The sequence below is a fragment of the Fibroporia radiculosa genome, assembly GCF_000313525.1.
Source record: "Fibroporia radiculosa TFFH 294 genomic supercontigs, scaffold16192, whole genome shotgun sequence".
NCBI lineage: Eukaryota > Fungi > Basidiomycota > Agaricomycetes > Polyporales > Fibroporiaceae > Fibroporia > Fibroporia radiculosa.
Genome location: NW_012133492.1, coordinates 23,638 through 38,711, shown reverse-complemented (window position 1 = coordinate 38,711; position 15,074 = coordinate 23,638). Strand labels below are relative to the sequence as shown.

Sequence of the window (15,074 nt, the reverse complement as noted above, 5' to 3'; positions counted from 1 at the left end):
GGGCGGACGCGAGGACCTGTCTGGACGACCAGGGAAGCGCCGTGTGCACCGCATCTGGAGCAGAAGTATCAAATCGGATACAAGAAGGTGTTGGGCGCAAGAGAACGCACCAGGGAGGAGTTAGGGCGATGGTCTGGCGGCGCGTGCATGCGAAATTCGGCCCAGCAGCAGGTCAATCATACACTGAAGCAAGGGTCAGCTCGCATCTCGGCTACGGTTCTTGATCACAGGATACGCACCGTGCACAATCCCTGCGTCATCCAGGGGAACATGCGTCAATATATGCTCTCCGGTCTCCGACGACAATACAGCCGCACCATAGAATAGCGTCCACACTAGAATAAATGAGAACATGTTTTCCTGACTCGGCCTCACCAGCTCCCACCACCCGCCGGGTATATATTTTGTCGGCTTGCCCTTGCACTTCACATAGAGGCACGCGGACGTAAAGAGGGTCGACAAAACGAAGAGCGCAAATCCGAGCGCGTTCTCAAGACCGAGGATGCCGGCAGCGGCGCCAGCAAAGCAAGCAGAGAGAAATTTGAGTGTAGAGACGTGATTGTTGTTGTACTGGACGTTGGGCGGGAAGAGGAGCTGCGCGGCCTCGTCGGGGGTCGTCGCGGTGGCGGACATCGTGGTCGACACTCAACCCGTGTGACCGCATATCGATCGACCGGGATCACGACGCGTCACGCCCCGTGTGTCACACCCTCTCCAGACTCCAGCTGCCAGCCCCAGCCTGGCGTGACAAGCTGAGAGACGTCCGAACTCGAAATCTGAGCGTCGCCGGCCAACTCTCATCCTCTCCTCCATCTCCCATGCACGACGGCCGCAAGATTAAAGTCGGCGTCCTCGGTGCAACCGGCACCGTCGGCCAGCGTTTCGTTGTCCTCCTCGCAGACCACCCGTTCTTTGTCCTCCATGCCCTCGGTGCGTCGCAGAGATCAGCAGGGAAGACATACGCCCTCGCAGTAACATGGAAGCAAACGAGACCCATCCCCGCCGTCGTACGAGATGTGGCCGTACACGAGTGCAGCCCGGAGTTTTTCAGCGACTGTGAGGTTGTTTTCTCCGGTTTGGACGCCGATGTCGCAGGCCCGATCGGTGTGTTTCCCTGCCTCGCTCCCCTGTTCGCAGCTAATGCGCCTCTAGAGGAACGTTTCCGGAGTGCAGATTTCGCCGTGTTCTCAAACGCGAAGAACCACCGACGAGATCCCAATGTTCCCCTCATAGTGCCGCTGGTCAACCCGAGGCACTTATCCATGGTGCACCAGCAGCGTGCTCTGCATTCACCACCTCTGCAAAAGGGTTTCATCGTCACCAATGCCAATTGCTCTACCACCGGCGTTGTTGTGCCCCTCGCCGCCCTTGAAAAGGCCTTTGGCCCCATCGAGTCATGCATGGTCACCACGATGCAGGCCATCTCAGGCGCCGGCTACCCCGGGCTGCCCAGCATGGACATCATCGACAATGTCGTGCCGTACATTAGCGGTGAGGAGGAGAAGATGGAATGGGAGACACTCAAAATCCTCGGTGGGATCACCGAGGGCGACGACGGCCGCAAGGAGTTCGACATGCACGCGAAGCAGCCCCTCCGTGTCTCCGCATCCTGCAATCGCGTCCCCGTCATCGAGGGCCACACCGAGTGCGTCTCGGTGCGCTTCGCGCGCAGGCCACCGCCGAGCCCGCAGCAGGTCCGCGAAGCCCTACTCGGCTTCACGTCTGATGCCTGGACATTGTCTTGTCCGTCCGCTCCGCGGCACACAATCTTCGTGCACGAGGAGGCCGACAGGCCACAGCCGCGGCTGGATCGCGACTACCAGGCGGGTGCCGGGGTGAGCGTTGGACGTGTCCGTCAATGTAGGGTGCTGGACATCAAGTTTGTCGTGCTCGCAAACAACGTCGCCATTGGTGCAGCCACGAGCAGCGTTCTCAACGCTGAGCTTGCAGTCTGCAAAGGCCTTATCTGAGCGGGAGAGGAGTGGGAAAATGTAGAACGAAAGATAAATGTATGATTAATGGGGTTGAAGGACCATCTACAGGCAAGATTGGTTGTACTAGAATATGCGAAGATGATACAATATCCTTCGCTGCCAAGAGAGCCCGAGTATCTAGGGAAATTGCCGAACCCGTCGGCGTGCACTCGCGCCGACTCAGACTGAGCTCTCAGCCATCTTCGTCTGCTTCATCTTGCTCCTGTGTCTGTTTCTTGCACCTGAGTTTAACTAACCTGTTAGTGCGTCTGTATTCTGGTGTAGCACAGACAATTGGTCAGATCTGCACTTTGCAAACTTTGCCGCGTAGTCTCAGTTCCCGCCTAGCAGACGTGTCGGCTGATAACTGCACGGTCTCAATTTTGTTGCTCTCAACTGGGAAAACGCCCATAACATGTCCCAGCCGTCGACTTCGACGAGCCAGACCGAACAAGACGCACTCCGAGCTGCGACATTCCAGCGTCTTCATCCTAAAGTCTATCTTGAACGGTTCCTTGCAGAGAACGTCCGACCCGATGGCCGCGGATTCGAAGAATGGAGGGACGTCTCGGTGAATGTAGGTCCGTGTTATACAGTCCCATGAAGGCGCTCTCTCATTTTAATTCGCACCCAGGCTCGATATCTACTGCCGACGGGTCGGCACTCGTCCGTCTGGGGGACACGACGATCGTGTGCGGTGTGAAGGCAGAGATAGCAGAGCCTGAGCTGGATAGTCCAGGGGACGGGTTTCTTGGTGAGTCCGTTAGTCTCCCGAGTGCCCGTAGCATCCCCTCAAGACTGTCGCGCAGTTCCGAACTTGGACCTTCCCGCGATTTGCTCTCCAAAATTCAAGCCAGGTCCTCCCACCGAAGAGGCACAGGTGCTCTCAGACAGGCTCAATGAGGCGCTCATTGCGTGAGTCGCTGAGTGGTGATTTCGACGGCCTACGCCGTGATTGACCGACGCACGCGGCAGCTCCGGAATCCTGCCCACATCGTCTTTATGCATTGCGCGAGGCAAGGCGGTGTGGGTATTATACGTCGACGCGACGTGTATCAACTACGACGGAAACGCGTTCGACGCGACACTGTTAGCCATGGTGGCAGCCCTAAAGAACAGTGCGCCCCAGCTCGACTGGCCCGCTGATTGTTTTCTCACATGAAATATTGGACAGCTCAACTCCCCGAGGCGACGTACGACGAAGAGACAGGCCGCACCACCTGCTCGCGCAAGGTCAAGCAGCCGTTGCAACTCGGCCGATCGCCGACCTCAATGTCCTTCGGCATTTTCGACTCGTGCGTGGTACTCCCACAGCCTTTCCCATTCACTTCTGACCGCACTTCACACAGAACACACGTGCTTGCGGACCCGACGTCTTTTGAAGAGCCCCTGCTGGACACCACGCTTTCCGTAGTCGTCGACGAGAACGGAGATCTGGTTTCCGTTGCCCAACTCGGGCTTACGGTTGTTGGAGGCCAAGATGTGCTGACCCAATGCATTGCTACTGCAAAAGAGAATCATTCTCGTATATATAGCAGAATATTAAATCAATAATCCCTTTCGCCTTAGAGCATATACACATATTTGAGCGAGCTCAGCAGCCTTGTCATCAAGGGTGTCTGGATTTGTCATAGTAGTGGCGTGCAAGTTCTTTGCACTCACTTTTGGGGATTGTCCCTCAAGCCTGCAAAATGTGTGTTGAATAGTTCAAGGTAAGCAATCTTCATGTTGTACACTCACTCCTTGAGTTATAATAAAGCTCAATTAATAACAGCATATGGTTCACTTTCGGCACCCTTGAGAGCTGGAAGCTTCAAGAACTGTCTCAGACACCTACACACCACAAGTGCACTGTATTTTATTTTTCTGCACCAGTGTACCATCTGTAAAATGACCATCAACCCAAAGATCAAAGCAACAATCAGCCTGGTTGTTGCCAATATTCTACAATTTGAACCAGTCTGAAACCCTTTTATTGTCTTTAGCCTCTAGTCTTGTCAGTATAATTTCTGCTTTCTCTAACTAATTACTACTAAGGTGTACACATAACTATGAGATCATCAAGGTATAGTCAAGGTATAAGATGTAGCGAATAAGTTACTGTTGGCGCACATGCACCAGTCTCGACATCTACGGCGATGCGTTTGCTCGATTGTGCTGCAAATACCCATTGATCAAGCTCATCATGTTGCCCATCTTAGGCGACTCTTCTGGCAGCCATTCTCCGTTGTTCACGCACAGAACTTTCATACGCTCGGCGTAATTGAGGTCCGGGAGGAGTTTCGGCGTAATCAGGAAGTACTGTCCGCTATCGGCCTTGCAGGTGACATCGACAAGCGAATTATGGACGGCACGCTCAGCTCGTTGATCCATACCCTATAACAGATGCTATGGTTAGCTAGCTCCCTTTAATATGATCGTGCGGAGTGCTGACCTGGTTGATCTCGTCGACAAGCGAGAATGGCGCACGAGCCTCCTCGGTAAGACTCATCAAGTAGAGAATGGTGGTAAGAGATCGCTCCTAAAGCAGGGGTCAGAAAAGAAGCAAGTGTAAATGGCTTACTTACTCCTCCAGACTGTCTTTCGCCTGTCAGAAGCTGTAGCTTCTCGTGGTCACGGAATTTGACCAAAATATCAATAGCCCATTTATCGTAGTCTTCATTCTCGCTTATCCTGACCTCGCCAGCACAACCCAGTCCTGCATAGAATGAGCGTTGATTCGTGTTTGCGAGTGGCAAAATCACTTACGGTCGAAGGCTGCGGAGAACTTCTGGCCGATACTTTGTACCAATGCCTCGAGAGCAGGTTGCCAATTATTCTGTGTGCCATTAGACATATACCAATTGATCGACAATACAGGACATACTCTTGCGGACTTGATCTGCCGTTCAATCCGCTCGATTCTCTTCTCCCTGTCTGCAATGGTCGTACTCAGAGCTTCGATCTAGTTGATGGCAGATCAGCGACATCGGAAAATCCCAAGGTAGAAGGACTGACTTCGGCCTGACGCCTCTTGTACTGATCGACGACACCTGCGTTGGTCTGATTGTTCAGTTCCAATTGAGCCTTCTTCGCAGCGAGTTCCGTCTGGACCTCATCAGCCGTTTTCTCACTTGCCTCTCCGCTCTGGGGAAGTCGCTCAGGGGGACACATTCCCATACAGAAAGAAAGACGAACCTGCTCCATCAAACGGAAGCGCTCCCGGATATCATCATCGACCGAGTCTAATTTTTGTTTGCTGATCTCGAGCTTCTCTTTAGAATCTTGTTTCGCAGCCTCATAGCGCTTTTTGGCTGTGTGACAGTCCAGTCGTAGCAGGAAAACAAATAATGATTGACCTACCTTCAGTCCATCGGGCAAGAGCTTTCTGATATTCTTCGTGTTTCTCCTTATGCAGCGCCTCGAGAGCGACTTTGTTAGCAGCAATCTGGGTTGTTTGCAATCCCAAGCATGTTGCTTCTTCTTGCTCATTGATCGCTGCACGAATGAGAGTCTAAATTGATTGCGTCAGAGCGGACGTTATGTTGCGCATAAAGGTTGTCGATACCAAATAATCCTTTGCATGATCGGCTCGTTTGCGTGCCAAATTCAGAAGCTCTCGCTTCAAGCGAGCGCGTTCCACGTCTACGGAGGGCTTGAGACGCAAATCGTCTAGCTTGGACACGTCACGCTCTATGACGAAGATGTATGAGCAGAGTGTGCGAGCAGAAACCAGGGGACTTACCCATCTTCAATTTCAGATTCGTGAGTCTCTTTTGCTGCTCCAAGACTTTGCTGATGCGAGATTGAAGCCCGTCCTAAAGTTGTTATCGTACAGACGTGTTAGAACAGTCGGTGAAGTCACTGACGATTTGATCCTTGAAAACTTTATCTTCTTGCCGGATGCCGGCCTCTTCTTCAGCAAGTTGCGTGGCCTCATTCTCACAAGCTAACACCGTGTCCCTAGCCTCGGCAAGGGCCCGCTCGACACGCCTTTTGATTTCCTCATCGACTGCGTTTTGCATGTCATCAGTGCAAAGCCCATTGTTGAACGGCCCGCTTACCAGCAACTGACACGAGGTTCTTTGCTTGTCTGATCTCTCTAGTGGAGGTCTGCGCTAAACGCTTTCCATACCTCGAACGGCTAGCACTGTTGAAGACGTTTCCGACGACATAGTTAGTAGATCCGTCGCCGCTAGACATAATCTCCATTGTACGAGCGGGATCTACGATGCGCGGATCGAGAGCAATTGCCTATGATAATGACGTCTGCGATAAGTCGGACAGTGAGTAATCACTGAAATCTACTTACAACTCGATGAAGTTGCATGTTGTTCCTCAGAAACCACTTCAGACCTTCAGGACAGCTGACGTAGTCAATCGCATATCCGTCAAAATGATATTCACGCATCTGAAGCAAATGTGAGGAACATCCGCGCATGACCGTCAAGTACACTAACCTCCTGTTCAGTCAAAGGCGGAGCGCCTACCAGATTCTCATCCACAGGTCTGAACCACGTATGAAGACGGACTTTCTTCCCAAGAGCCTCTGGTGTGTCAGCGAATACGTGATTGAACAACCGATAATCCTCCTCGCATTGAGCAACGAAAGTCTAGCAAGATATTAACAGTAGAGACACAACATCGGACTCGATCATTACCTTCAGTTGAGATGTCCCAAAACAAGCTTCAACAGCATTGACAAACCGCTTGTCAGGAACTGTCAAGCAAAGAATGGGAGGCTCAAAAACTTCCATCTTGAATCGGTGACGATTGGCTCTCAACCATCGTACGGCATTGGCACAGTCTCCGTCCCATCTAGCCAGGCCTTCTAATTTCCTATGATTGGCGTCGTCTAGCTGTCTCAATCTATTGAATGCGAATTTGTCAAGCAATACACGGAATGTACAAACAAGCGACTCACTGATCTCCATTCCGGTCCACAAGGTTTCTGGCATCGGATGCCTTAGATACGTTCATCTTCTGTCTATCCTGCAGGTCTTGAATTCGATTCTTGAGCGCCGCACGTTGAAGGCTCACGTGTTTCTGCGAGAGATAAGTAAGCTGAAGTAAATCTAGTGATATCCGCGAAATACTTACAAGCTCGCGATGGGCCCCCTCTAGATTCTCCATAGGCGGTGGATTATCAATATCGTTCTGTGCACTGTTAATAGCTTTCTCCAATCTCGCTATTTCTTTGAGCCGGTTTCTTTCAGCAGTCTTCAGATTCTCCAGCTTCGTTTTGAGATCCTCAGACGATTCACCCTGCGCATAACGTCAGAACGTATGCATCTCAGCTACTCGTCCGCATGTACCATCTTTTCTGCTTCACCCCACTTCCGCGAAATTGAGTCAAACTTCTTGCGAGTTGAAGCCTTCTTCAAGTTTCGCCTCTCCTCATACTCTTTCATTTCCTTCTCCAGCGCGCTGAAACAGACTTAGATTATAGGAAATAGAAACGTGGTGGACATACTTCTTCCGCTCCTCTATTGGCGCATTCCTAGCCTGTAATTGCTTCACACGATCGAGCAACTTCTTCTGCGCCTCTTTGGCAGCTGTGTACACTTCCTTTGCCTCTATGTATTCTCTAAAGGGTAAGAAAAGCTCGAGAAGTTCAATCTATCCCAGATCAGCGCATGCGTACTTAGATACAATATAGCACCTACGTCACGTTCTATCTGACGACGCTCTTCGTATTTTTTGACTTCGCGCTCTAACGTAGCATTGCGGTCTTGCAAGGTCTTATGCTGGTCACGGGCAGTATTGAGGAGCTACACATTTGCGTGAGTGACTCACAAAGAATTGAGAAGGCAGCGAAGATCACCTCGAGCAGCTGCTTTAAATCCTTTCCTGAGCTGATAAGCGTATCATGCCATGACGTTAAGTTGGCATTACCAGCTGCACGCTGAGTTTCTCTCAGGAGCTGCTGAGGAGACATCTGTGCGAATTCTGACACCTTGTCTTGTGGCAGGAACGTACTACAGATGAATTTATTCGCCGAAACGAAGTCGTTACATGTTTGCGCTTACCAGAGATTGCTGATTTGGACATTGAGCTGAGCCATGCGAGTTTGGATTTCACGACCCGTGGCAGACTGGCCGTTCAGGGTGAAAGTCGAGCTCTTGGTCTTCGCGGTCAAAGTGCGCCTGATAACCAAATTCGATTTTCCTTTCGGGCCTTTAAGCTCAATCTCAATAAATCCCGAGTCCGCTCCAATCTTTACAAAGGAGTTCAAGTCCGATGCGCGACCGAGTACCTAACGTAGCAAGTGTGACAATTGTTGGGCTAAGTATAATCCTAGAATAAGTATCGCGGACTCACATTTGGTGGAAAGTTTAACCCTAAACATATAGCACATGCAATGGTACTCTTACCTGTACCGTTCGGCCCAAATATCATGTTAAGGTAAGGTCCAGGGCGGAACTCCACGGAATCGTATGTAACGAAACTCTCTAGCTTGATACGAACAATCGATCCCGGAATGAAGCTAGGTGAGCATCCCGGAGCACCGCCGGTCAAATGTAGATAACTCTAGTCAAATCGAGATGAATGCGTACCCATCCGTATCGCGGGGAAGTGTCTGTATGCGCTCCTTTTTTTCTGGCTTGGGACTAACAGCTGGACGCGAGTCGCCTACGGTGTTCGCTCGAGCGCGCTTTCTTCCCTTAGGGGACGCGTCCTCCTCGTCATCGTCGCCTTCAGCTTCCTCCTCCCCGTCCTCCGCATCCACTTCACCTTGATCATACTCCTCGGCATCTAGAGCATCGTGCTCTTCCTCGCTGTCCACGCGTCGACGTGCGGTCTCCTTGCCCTTCGCCATTCTCCTCTGATTCGGCTGTTCTGTCTTGCCTCTGTCGCGATTGGGAGCTGAGTTTTCCTTCTGAGAGTCGTCGGTATTATGCGATAGCACCCTACGGGCCATTATTAAAACATAAAGCGCGTCGCGACGGAGGAAGTCGCTGTGGCAAGTCACAATGAGCGCGTTTGGCGCCCGTCTCGCATCAATTCAGGGCAGGCGTTTTCGCACAATGGCCCACACCTTATTCGGTATTTCCCGACCCTATCAGACTAGAGGTGGTGACTCGCCTTGGCTCGGAGGTGGCGGTATGGCGTCCAGAAATTTGAGTCAGTAATAGTTTGTCTAATCGCATCGCATAACATCGCCTTGAACAACATGCCAGTATTCGTGACAGGAAATGCGAACAAGTTGAAAGAGGTTCGCGCCATTCTCGCGGAGTCGCAAGTCGAGATAGTCTCGCGCGAGCTCGATAGTGAGTCGCGGCTCTCCTTACCAACTCTCTTAATATCACTGACTTGGATTATAGTTGAAGAAATTCAAGGAACTACTCGCGAGGTTGCCGCTGCGAAATGTCGCCGTGCTGCAGAGCTACTTGGTGGGCCCTGCATTACGGAGGATAGTGCGCTTTGTTTTGAGGCACTCAATGGACTGCCGGGGCCGTACATCAAATACTTCCTCAAGGAGCTCGGCCATGAAGGTGAGTGAGGTTCATTAGAGTGTCATCTTATCTGACACGGAAGGATATTATTATACAGGATTAAACAACTTGCTCGCAGGCTTTCCAACTACGGCAGCCTGGGCCCTTTGCACATTTGCTTACAGCGCTGGACCTGGGACTGAGCCCATTTTGTTTGAAGGCCGAACAGACGGGCGCATTGTGCCCGCTAGGGGTGACGGGAAATTCGGATGGGATCCAGTCTTCGAGGCTGATGGTACAGGCCAGACGTATGAACTCACATTCATTTCATTGAGATCCACGGAACTGAACGCAGCCACAGGTACGCAGAGATGAGTGCGGAGCAAAAGAACAAGCTCTCGCATAGATATCGTGCATTGAATAAACTACAAGCATACTTAACAACTCTCAGCTCATGAGCTACATCAATGGGCGCAATTTCTTTACAAACGTGCGTAGAATAGAACGCAACATAGGCCATTCGCGGTACGTACAAACGTTAAATCACAGGTGGCTCGATGATCTCATAGTTTGGCACCAGAACTTGATGTTTTTGACTTCTTGTTGAATGGCGAAATAGTCTGGATTGCAGATAGAAGTAGACGAGATGTCTTCTTCTCGTATACCTTGAGAACACAAGATTGATGTAAGTAGCAGCTTCGGGAAGCTGATACATCAAGACCGTTCACCTCGGCGCGAGCCGCCATCATCGAGCCACCAACAGAAAGCGTGGTACTGACCATCCTCAGTTCCATTCCCCTATACAAACGGATCTCAGCACCATTGATATGAAGACGAAAAACAGCCTGCACACATTCTAGCGGCGGAATGCCACACTAGATTGAAAGTGGCCGATGTGCCCGTAGCATCGATGCCGGTCATGAGTGACACTATAAATAGCGCCGAGAAGGTGCCCCTTTAATCGCGATGCTATGAGCGCAGCCGCACAAGTAGCAGAAGATGACGATTACACATCGACCATGGTCATTCCAAACGCACCCGCGAGGACACCGTGGACGTTGAGCATATCTTCACGCGTCTCTAGTACAAGCAGCCTGATTCAGAGCTGATCTGCGCACCTTCGGTCACTGTAATCTCACAGACAGTCTGTCCCTGCAACGGCAGCTTTCTCAGCCTGTCCTGGGGCAGATCCTCGGGCAGCAGCTCCGCCTTTCCGCTCGCATCAATCCATCTGACATACAACTCCGTTTGTTTTAAACCGCCCAGTTCTGAATGTGCAAAGACCCGGCTCCCTGGATGGTTTGCTATGTGGTAGGCCATGAGGTTAGCAAGGTGTCGCCTGTGCTCGAGGGGCACATTGCCCTTGATGCTGGCGGGATTGTCGTTCGGAGGGGGCGCGTCGGGCAGCGTTTGGACTCTCGAGAGAAAGTTGCTCATGGTTTGCATTCAAGGGGCGGAGAACGTGGAGCGCTCTCGTATTGCCAATCGACTGGTTTTGCTTTCACACCATGGTCGTGGGTACCGAATTACACCGCGGGCGAGCTTCGGCCCAATTCAGGTTCTGTTCCATATAAGGCAGTCGTAGTTCGCCTAAGGTTCGCCACCGCCACCACCGCCGTCAGCTGAGCCCCTCAATGTCATGAACTTGGATGATGCTTGACCGCGTACGAGTTGGCTTCCAATGCACTATGTGGGTCAAAAAACAACTCATAGATTGACTGGGCACTTTACGTCTACACACTGCACAGATATTCGGCACTTTGAAACTGCTGGTGGGTTGTCGCTGGTTCTGAGATGCGAACACTTATTCGATCACCGAGAAATGTAGAAAATAGCGGACAGCATGTGGCTGACTCCCTTTCGCAGTGCCTCGGTACGGCTGTGAATCTCCTACGTGTGCTTAGACCGATCCGCGCGGCAAGCATCGAGGGCTCTCAGGCAACATCGCTGTTCCCGATCCCGCAAAAAGCCAGTCCAGATCCAAATCCCCCATGTCGGATGTGCGGAAGGCGGATATGGTCCTGGATCGGTCGGGCTATACCAACGCCATCATCCGCTGCTCCCATCGCCCGCTTTCCTGTGAGCCGCCTTCATACCCGACACTTGGTCTATATAGTTCCATCCCAGCGTCCGTGATGCTAAGTTGACCAAGTTCCAAGTCGCATGCTCTTAGTTTTTACTCGCACTCTCTTGCTCACTTTTATTTCCTCCTCGCCATCTCCTCGCCATCACCCTCGTTCTCGCCATGGTCCAGTTCAGTGCCATCTTGCCCGATTTCAAGGGCCTCATCATCACTTTGGAACACATGCGCTTGCGCCTCATTAAGCGTTTAGGGTCCGGTGCCTATGGTGTGGTGTACCTTGCATACGACAATTCGCTCCCCTCAAAGCCTACTCCATATGCTGTGAAGTGTCTCCTGAAACACCCTAAAGAGTCAGATTACCATCACTTGCAGCAGCGCGAGATTGCATATCACAAGGCAGCTTCAGCACATCCATGTGTCGTCAAACTACATGGCGTCATTGAAGAAGAGCACTATCTCTATCTGATCCTTGATTACTGTCCTGGCGGTGATTTGTTCAGTGCTATCATCGACCACGGCATGTATGTCAATGACGATGTGCGCGTGAAGAGATCATTCCTACAGCTCCTTGACGCCATCCATGGTTGTCATGACTTGGGAATATCTCATCGTGATCTGAAGCCGGAGAATATCCTTTTGTCAGGAGATGGGAGTCGTGTCTATTTGACCGACTTTGGCCTAGCCACGAAGGCAAAGTTGAGCGCCAGCTTCGGCTGTGGAAGCTCATTCTATATGAGTCCAGGTATTTTCCATTGATATGCAACACAGCTCCCATGCTCACCCCTCTATCCCAGAATGCGCCGGCGCAGATGTAAGCAAGCGGCCGTTCGTTACATCAATCTCCGATATCTGGGCACTGGGGGTCATCCTTGTCAACATGATCACCGGGCGCAACCCGTGGCATATCGCGTCTACCCAGGATACCGGATACGCCAGCTACCTCGTCGAAGGAAAGCCGTACCTGCAGCGCATGCTCCACATCTCGCGGGGCGCCGTCGACCTACTCTCTCGTATATTCGTGGACAATCCCGCGGAGCGCATCACTATCCATCAGCTCCGTGCTGCAGTCATCGAAATCGACACATTCTTCCCCACCGCACCGAACCTCTGTCCGCCGGTCAAAACGCTTCTGTCCTCATCACGTCCCGTCGGCTCGGTGGACATCACCGATTGCCTACGTGTAGGCACCGGCGCAAGCGACGCGGCCGAGGTCAAGATCGTCGACATTCGCCCGATATCGTCTCCCGACGACAACGACAAGATCACTGTGCCGAAGAATATAGGCACGCCCCCAAAGGCCTTCACTCCGGTCGGAGACGAGTCGCTATTCGTCAACGCTTCTGACTCTCTGTTCACCGACGACTCCGGCAGCGATTCAGAGAGCAGCGGGCCTGTGACCCCGCAGACCCGCGCGGTAGCGATCCCTTCGCCCAATATATCCTCGCTGCTTTTGGAGTTCCCCGAGGTCCCTCCCGACATCGCTGTGCGGCTTTCCGAGCGTAATTCAGCAGCGCGCAGGGCTCAGGACGCGTCATTGACGATGAAAAAGAGGAAGTTGCCCAGATCGTGGGAGCGATTCGTGCAGAGAATAAAAGTGAGAGTCTAATGTCGCGAAGTTCGTCGGGGGGTGCATTATACGATTGAACGTGCTGGTCACACTAAGTCGTGCAGAGGAATTTAAACCAATATGGATGTATTACCAATACCGTGCGTGATGGAATTTATTCATGGCGGCGTTCGGCCACAATCGAGAGGTCTTCGAGAATTTGTGTTGTGCTCAGACTGAGTGGCCCTATGAGCCTCAATTTGCCTTCTGATTTAATATCCTAAGACCGTGTGGACAAGTAGTGTTCCGACGTTGTCTCATAGATCGATCCGTACCGATGCGGAGACTGCGGCGGTGCGAATTGACATATTAATGATAGACTGGCTTCTTCTTGTTAAAATCGATTAGGCGATAAGTGTTGAGCAACGATGGACTAGTTTGCCCGAACCAGAATTCCAGAAATCTGTGCCGAGAGTACAAGGCTTGCTGTAATAAAACCCCATCCGACTTAGCTTTTGGGCGTAGCAACCCCGGCTTTTAGCCTGCCACTTGAGACATAGCAAGCATAGCGTTGACGATCATTGATATTCACTCTAGCTGAGAGGAAATCAAATAGCGGTTTGTGAGAGCGACCGAGTAGAAATGAGACCTTAAATCGAGAGCAGGGAGAACAACAGATGAAGATAGACGTATTCGAAAGCACTCGACAAACGGAAACTCAAACGCACGCAGGTAGTATACATATTCCAATGACAAATCAAATCCTTGCTTCGCGGGTGGAAAGTCCACCAACATCAGTAAGGCTGGCCATTATCGTGCCACCGCCAGTGTATCGAATCCAAGAACCACCGGGGCTTTCCCTGCACACCCAGCCGACGCGCCAGTTTATCCAAATCATCCGCGTCTGGGAGTCGATCTGAGGTAAGATCGTAGTTCGTGAATACAGAGACCATGGAGGGGGCGCGATTGTGGAAGAGCGCGCCGGGCAAAGCAAGTCTATCTTGCGTGGCAGGGACCTCTTCTCCAACAAGTTCCACCACCCTTTGCATTGTCCTCAACACGTCCCATCCCGCGAGTCTGGCCGCATATCGCCCTTCAGACTCGTGCGGAAACTTGTCAGGATTATATCTTGCAGTCAGGATCGCCTGTTCTGGGGAACTGGTATCGTACACCCTCGTGACCGTAACATTTCTTTCTTCCTCGTCCAGGTCCTCGTCGTCCCCATCGTCCAAGAAATATGGGCAATCATTATACATCACAATGCAGTCGAACTCCTTGGCAAGCTCGACAAGAACGTCTTCATTGGCGATCCACCCGTAGCGCATCCTGGGCGGACGTAAAGGGTGACCTAGAATAGGTATCAGAATGCGAGGCAGAGTCACGTATGGCTCATATTCAGACGCGGCCGATGCATCCTGGGGTCAACGTGAGCCGAGCAGATTATTCTCGCATATGCCGACACACCTTCCGAGTTAACGGCAGCCAGGTAGGCTTGAATTGAAATGTCAACTGAGGTCGAACACCAGGAGGGTCCAGTGAGGAGTGCTGCACGTTGGGGATGAGGTATTGATGCTTGCAAGCAGACATGAGGGCAGTGAGTACATAGAGGCTGTAGCAGACAGGGATTGTTGAGTTCAAGTTGAAGCAGATTAAATCAAGGCGCCACAGACTCATCAGCCACAGTACGCGGCCTAGTGCCACGCTCCAACCCCCATGTCACGTATGGTCTCGTACCCAAACGTGTCGAAGCGAATTGGGTACAAGACCAGTGACGTAGATGACTCACAGCCACATCTTTTTCCAGATATGCCTACACTGGGCCTCTACGGCGAGGATAAATATTATACGAAACGCGGCTTTTGATATCGTAGGAGCGAACAGATGTGCGCTGGTGGCACTGAGCGACCGCGTGGTTTCGGAAGAATGCAATGCGCCGTGCGGCGGGCACGAGACAGCGTAGACTCCTCCGACCTCTCAACACGGAAGAGCCCGCGCCCTGCTAGTAGTTTTAGCTGCTTCATACCGGAACGGCAAATAAGGGGAGTTTGGACGCAAAT

The 15,074-nt window shown here is 51.8% G+C and overlaps 8 protein-coding genes across 8 annotated transcripts; 4 read left to right on the top strand and 4 right to left on the bottom strand.

Annotated features, from left to right (window-relative positions):
- Positions 1-172: 172 nt before the first annotated feature.
- Positions 173-633, bottom strand: FIBRA_07761 (uncharacterized protein; the record flags this gene model as incomplete). The annotated part of the gene is made up of 2 exons (XM_012329428.1): positions 173-183; positions 240-633. The coding sequence occupies 2 exons, from the start codon at positions 631-633 to the stop codon at positions 173-175; spliced, it is 405 nt and encodes a 134-aa protein (XP_012184818.1).
- A 185-nt stretch (positions 634-818) lies between these two features.
- On the top strand, positions 819-1,970 carry FIBRA_07760 (uncharacterized protein; the record flags this gene model as incomplete). The annotated part of the gene is made up of 1 exon (XM_012329427.1): positions 819-1,970. The coding sequence occupies one exon, from the start codon at positions 819-821 to the stop codon at positions 1,968-1,970; it is 1,152 nt and encodes a 383-aa protein (XP_012184817.1).
- A 418-nt stretch (positions 1,971-2,388) lies between these two features.
- On the top strand, positions 2,389-3,527 carry FIBRA_07759 (uncharacterized protein; the record flags this gene model as incomplete). Its single annotated transcript, XM_012329426.1, has 6 exons — positions 2,389-2,554; positions 2,608-2,727; positions 2,783-2,888; positions 2,949-3,091; positions 3,148-3,268; positions 3,323-3,527. 6 exons carry the CDS (start codon positions 2,389-2,391, stop codon positions 3,525-3,527), a joined length of 861 nt encoding a protein of 286 aa, XP_012184816.1.
- Positions 3,528-4,103: 576 nt separating this feature from the next.
- On the bottom strand, positions 4,104-8,874 carry FIBRA_07758 (uncharacterized protein; the record flags this gene model as incomplete). The annotated part of the gene is made up of 24 exons (XM_012329425.1): positions 4,104-4,349; positions 4,408-4,494; positions 4,541-4,671; positions 4,722-4,791; positions 4,840-4,917; positions 4,971-5,099; positions 5,151-5,266; positions 5,316-5,466; positions 5,521-5,645; positions 5,698-5,770; positions 5,822-5,964; positions 6,017-6,206; positions 6,265-6,363; positions 6,413-6,565; positions 6,614-6,821; positions 6,877-6,998; positions 7,053-7,217; positions 7,268-7,379; positions 7,426-7,571; positions 7,619-7,723; positions 7,777-7,930; positions 7,982-8,208; positions 8,274-8,439; positions 8,510-8,874. 24 exons carry the CDS (start codon positions 8,872-8,874, stop codon positions 4,104-4,106), a joined length of 3,561 nt encoding a protein of 1,186 aa, XP_012184815.1.
- Positions 8,875-9,126: 252 nt separating this feature from the next.
- FIBRA_07757 (uncharacterized protein) lies at positions 9,127-9,846 on the top strand (the record flags this gene model as incomplete). The annotated part of the gene is made up of 4 exons (XM_012329424.1): positions 9,127-9,223; positions 9,278-9,448; positions 9,507-9,696; positions 9,750-9,846. The coding sequence occupies 4 exons, from the start codon at positions 9,127-9,129 to the stop codon at positions 9,844-9,846; spliced, it is 555 nt and encodes a 184-aa protein (XP_012184814.1).
- Positions 9,847-9,951: 105 nt separating this feature from the next.
- FIBRA_07756 (uncharacterized protein) lies at positions 9,952-10,825 on the bottom strand (the record flags this gene model as incomplete). Its single annotated transcript, XM_012329423.1, has 5 exons — positions 9,952-10,053; positions 10,117-10,186; positions 10,242-10,343; positions 10,399-10,468; positions 10,507-10,825. 5 exons carry the CDS (start codon positions 10,823-10,825, stop codon positions 9,952-9,954), a joined length of 663 nt encoding a protein of 220 aa, XP_012184813.1.
- Positions 10,826-11,633: 808 nt separating this feature from the next.
- On the top strand, positions 11,634-13,077 carry FIBRA_07755 (uncharacterized protein; the record flags this gene model as incomplete). Its single annotated transcript, XM_012329422.1, has 2 exons — positions 11,634-12,213; positions 12,266-13,077. The coding sequence occupies 2 exons, from the start codon at positions 11,634-11,636 to the stop codon at positions 13,075-13,077; spliced, it is 1,392 nt and encodes a 463-aa protein (XP_012184812.1).
- Positions 13,078-13,811: 734 nt separating this feature from the next.
- Positions 13,812-14,604, bottom strand: FIBRA_07754 (uncharacterized protein; the record flags this gene model as incomplete). The annotated part of the gene is made up of 2 exons (XM_012329421.1): positions 13,812-14,432; positions 14,482-14,604. The coding sequence occupies 2 exons, from the start codon at positions 14,602-14,604 to the stop codon at positions 13,812-13,814; spliced, it is 744 nt and encodes a 247-aa protein (XP_012184811.1).
- Between the last annotated feature and the right edge of the window lie 470 nt (positions 14,605-15,074).